Source organism: Oxyura jamaicensis (assembly GCF_011077185.1).
Source record: "Oxyura jamaicensis isolate SHBP4307 breed ruddy duck chromosome Z unlocalized genomic scaffold, BPBGC_Ojam_1.0 oxyZ_random_OJ71124, whole genome shotgun sequence".
Lineage (NCBI taxonomy): Eukaryota > Metazoa > Chordata > Aves > Anseriformes > Anatidae > Oxyura > Oxyura jamaicensis.
The window spans coordinates 1-2249 of record NW_023305580.1 but is presented as its reverse complement, the minus strand read 5'-3'; the positions used below and the strand labels follow the sequence as shown (position 1 = coordinate 2249).

The following is a 2249-nucleotide window of genomic DNA, read 5'->3' as shown; positions in this document are numbered from 1 at the left end:
AGGAGGGGGATGGGAACTGGGGGAGGGTGTGGGGGGGGGGGGCATCTTGGGGGGGTGCCCCCCTCTCCATGGGGGAGGAGGGGGGCGCCGGCGCGCAGCTTCCCGGTCCGCTTCGCCGCCACTAACCGCTTCCCCCTTCCTCCCCCTCCTCCTCCTCCTCCTCCTCTCCTTCCCCCCCCCCCCCCCCCCCCTCCGCCGCCCTTCCGCGGGCGCGGTGCGGCCGGCAGACGCCTGCGGGCTGTCGGATGCGGCGCACATCGAGAGCCTGCAGGAGAAGTCGCAGTGCGCGCTGGAGGAGTACGTGCGGAGCCAGTACCCCAACCAGCCCAGCCGCTTCGGCAAGCTGCTGCTGCGGCTGCCCTCGCTGCGCACCGTCTCCTCCTCCGTCATCGAGCAGCTCTTCTTCGTCCGCTTGGTAGGTAAAACCCCCATCGAGACCCTCATCAGGGATATGCTACTGTCGGGGAGCAGCTTCAACTGGCCTTACATGTCCATCCAGTGCTCCTAGAGCCCGGCCCGCACCCCCGGCAGAGACGCTGCGCGGCGGCGGAGGCGGGAGCGCTCGCACCGAGGGGCAGTCGGGGTGCGGGGGGGCCCCGGGAGGCGGACACTAAAACAAAAGAAAAGGCCCGAGTGGGATCAGAGGTGTGGCCGCGGTTGGGAGAAGGACGGACCTTGGCGTCCGTGGAGGTTGTGGTGCTTTGGTTGGTTTTCGGTTTGGTCGGTTTTTCTTTTATTTTTATTTTTTTTTATTATTTTTTTTTCCTTTTGGAGAGGAGGAAAAAAAAAGATGATAATAATAATAAAAGACAAAAAAGCAAAAAAAAATACAAAAAATACAAAAAAAATATGAGTATTGAGGGGATATTAATCAAACCTGAAGGGGATACTGGATCTTCCAGGATTTATTGTGGACTGTTGTTGATATATGCTGTACAGTAACAAACAAAACAAGATGCGTTGAAACTGAACTGAACCTTGTGTAGAATTAAAAACAAACAAACAAGCAAACAAACAAACAAACAAAAAATTCCACGCGCAAACACTTACCACGAGCATTGTTACTCATTTTGTAAAATATTAGTCTTTATTTTCATTTTTTGTAAAACTTAAAACATCGTATGCGCATAAAGGAAAAACAAAAGAAACGAGAATTAGGGGAAAATAACATTTTCCAAATAATTATAAAAAAAATTGTCCTGTGTCTATGTATCTATATCTGTTTTGTATTTTTTTCTGGTTCCAAACCAGGTTTCCTGTGATTCTATACTAATAATTTTTGATATAACCCTTTGCTTCTTATAATGAGTGCGATATATGTTGTCGAAGCTGTTCTTCAAGAATTAAAATTGAAGTGAGAATTTAAACAAAAATAAAAGAATTTAGCAAAAAAAAAAAAATCAACTTATCACCCCACAACCGATGAGTCTTGTTGCTTGAAACATGCCAACAGTTCACCAAATAAAAAAAATAAAATAAAATAATAAAAAAAAAAGGAAAATAACAAAAAAAAAAGAGTTTAACCTCCCTGGACTTTTTAACTCCTTTACTGGTGTTAAAAGGGAGAACTTTTTTTAAAAAAAAAAATAAAACACAAACTTGTGAGGGGCCAGCCAAGCTGTGCAGGCCACGTGATACCCCCAAACTGGCTTGGCTGTGCCACTGAGGCCTAGGTCCCGCAGGCCTTGGTGCGGTGCCGCAGGTGGGCTCCCCGTGCTGGGACGGGGCGGTGGGCTCGCCTCCTGCGCCCTGTGCCACTCTGGCCTGCCCGTGCTCAGAGGCCTTCTCCCACCAGCTGGAGTTCCTGCCGAGTTCACACCTTGCTGCCTCCCTCCAGAAACCATGGACATGGATTGAAGTTGCCCTACGTCACTGACACTGTGTGGAGGTGTGCGGGGCCAGGCATACCCTAGCCATGACCCCCGTTACCCTCTGTCCCAGGCATGGTGCTGTCTACCTGGCTCTTTCTGTTGCTTTTATTCCTTTTTTTTTTTTTTTTTCTTTACCCTCTTCTTCTGTTGTACCCCAAGGCCTCACAGACCCACGAGCATGCTCTGGTGCGTGTGCGCTGCTCTTGCTCTTGGCTGAAAGATTGCCCTCACTCTTTTGCTTCTCTCCAGTCGCTGTGTGCTGAGGGTGCTCCCAGCCCACTCGTACTAAAACCCAACTGAATTTTGGCTCCTTGGGTGGCGAGCTGCTGCTGTCCATGCTCATGCCTGTCACGCATGTTCTCCTCCACGCAGGAACAC

At 49.8% G+C, this 2249-nt stretch overlaps 1 protein-coding gene across 2 annotated transcripts in view; it reads left to right on the top strand.

Moving 5' to 3' along the window:
* The window catches only part of NR2F1 (nuclear receptor subfamily 2 group F member 1), a 10183-nt gene extending 8611 nt beyond the window's left edge, over positions 1-1572 (top strand). For both annotated transcript variants that reach the window (XM_035313372.1, XM_035313373.1), the window contains one exon: positions 228-1572. In XM_035313372.1, coding sequence (XP_035169263.1) covers positions 228-508 — 281 coding nt within the window. In that variant the 3' untranslated portion in view covers positions 509-1572. The remainder of the gene's footprint in view (positions 1-227) is intronic.
* Positions 1573-2249: the final 677 nt, after the last annotated feature.